The sequence below is a fragment of the Sinocyclocheilus rhinocerous genome, unplaced genomic scaffold, assembly GCF_001515625.1.
Source record: "Sinocyclocheilus rhinocerous isolate Xijiao unplaced genomic scaffold, SAMN03320098_v1.1 scaffold15321, whole genome shotgun sequence".
NCBI lineage: Eukaryota > Metazoa > Chordata > Actinopteri > Cypriniformes > Cyprinidae > Sinocyclocheilus > Sinocyclocheilus rhinocerous.
In genome coordinates this window covers 1-916 of record NW_015658094.1, presented here as the reverse complement: position 1 = coordinate 916, position 916 = coordinate 1, and the positions used below count along the sequence as shown (strand labels likewise).

At 42.6% G+C, this 916-nt stretch overlaps 1 protein-coding gene across 1 annotated transcript; it reads right to left on the bottom strand.

Moving 5' to 3' along the window:
- Positions 1-54: 54 nt before the first annotated feature.
- LOC107722087 (endonuclease domain-containing 1 protein-like) lies at positions 55-552 on the bottom strand (the record flags this gene model as incomplete). The annotated part of the gene is made up of 1 exon (XM_016530310.1): positions 55-552. A coding segment is annotated over one exon (498 nt), but the record flags the coding sequence as incomplete, so codon positions are not given.
- Between the last annotated feature and the right edge of the window lie 364 nt (positions 553-916).

The following is a 916-nucleotide window of genomic DNA, read 5'->3' as shown; positions in this document are numbered from 1 at the left end:
CTATCATAACAAACCATACATCAATGGAAAGCTTATTTACTCAGCAATACATATTTAGCATGGTATGCTTGGAAAAATGTGTATTTGGTAAAAACCACTGAGCTTGTCCTGAAGACCTTTTATTGTTAATTTCTCCACTTTGCCGTTGTTGTCCGGTCCATAATAGCCCTTCCCTGTGTACTGATCGCCCTTCAGACAGCAGGTGGCTCTCCAGTAATACTTTGACACAGTGACTCTATTATACAGTTTAGGGGCTTGCATGTCAGGAACTACACCAGTCACCACATAAGCCTCATCACAGGATTCCAGGTCTTCAGTTACAGCTCTCTCATGTTCCAGCCAAGCTACCCGATTGAAACATTTATTCTGCGGAGCCGCGTTGGTCAGTGTGGATGTGGCCAGCATTGACAGATGATTTTTGGTGTGGAGCACAGGATAGAGGTGACCTTTGTCATAGCCAGAGTTCTCATAATCACTATTAACAGCCTGATTATTGCCAATTTTTGTACTGTGGCCTTTAGGCCGCATACATGGCTCAGGATCTCCATCCAGCTAAAGGGAATGAGAAACAAAAACAACAAGAGATCTGTCCTGCAGGATAGTGCCATATGTGGAGGTGTGTGACCAATCAAATCCGCAATCAGTCAATTAATTAATTAGGCAACCAATCAGGCAGTCTGTTCATATACACACATCTACCCTGACAGCACACGTACATCACAGAGACGTCTATTTAACGTCGCATTTACATCTGCAAGACCTATTTTTTAGTGTTTGCTCGTCTTCTGCAATACGTCTACAGGACGTTTCCTATCAGATGTCAAATAGACGTTTAGAAGGTGTCTTTAAGATGTCTATGATTTAGAATACATGTAAAACGTCTCTAGGTTACGTATGTAACCATGGTTCCCCGAGG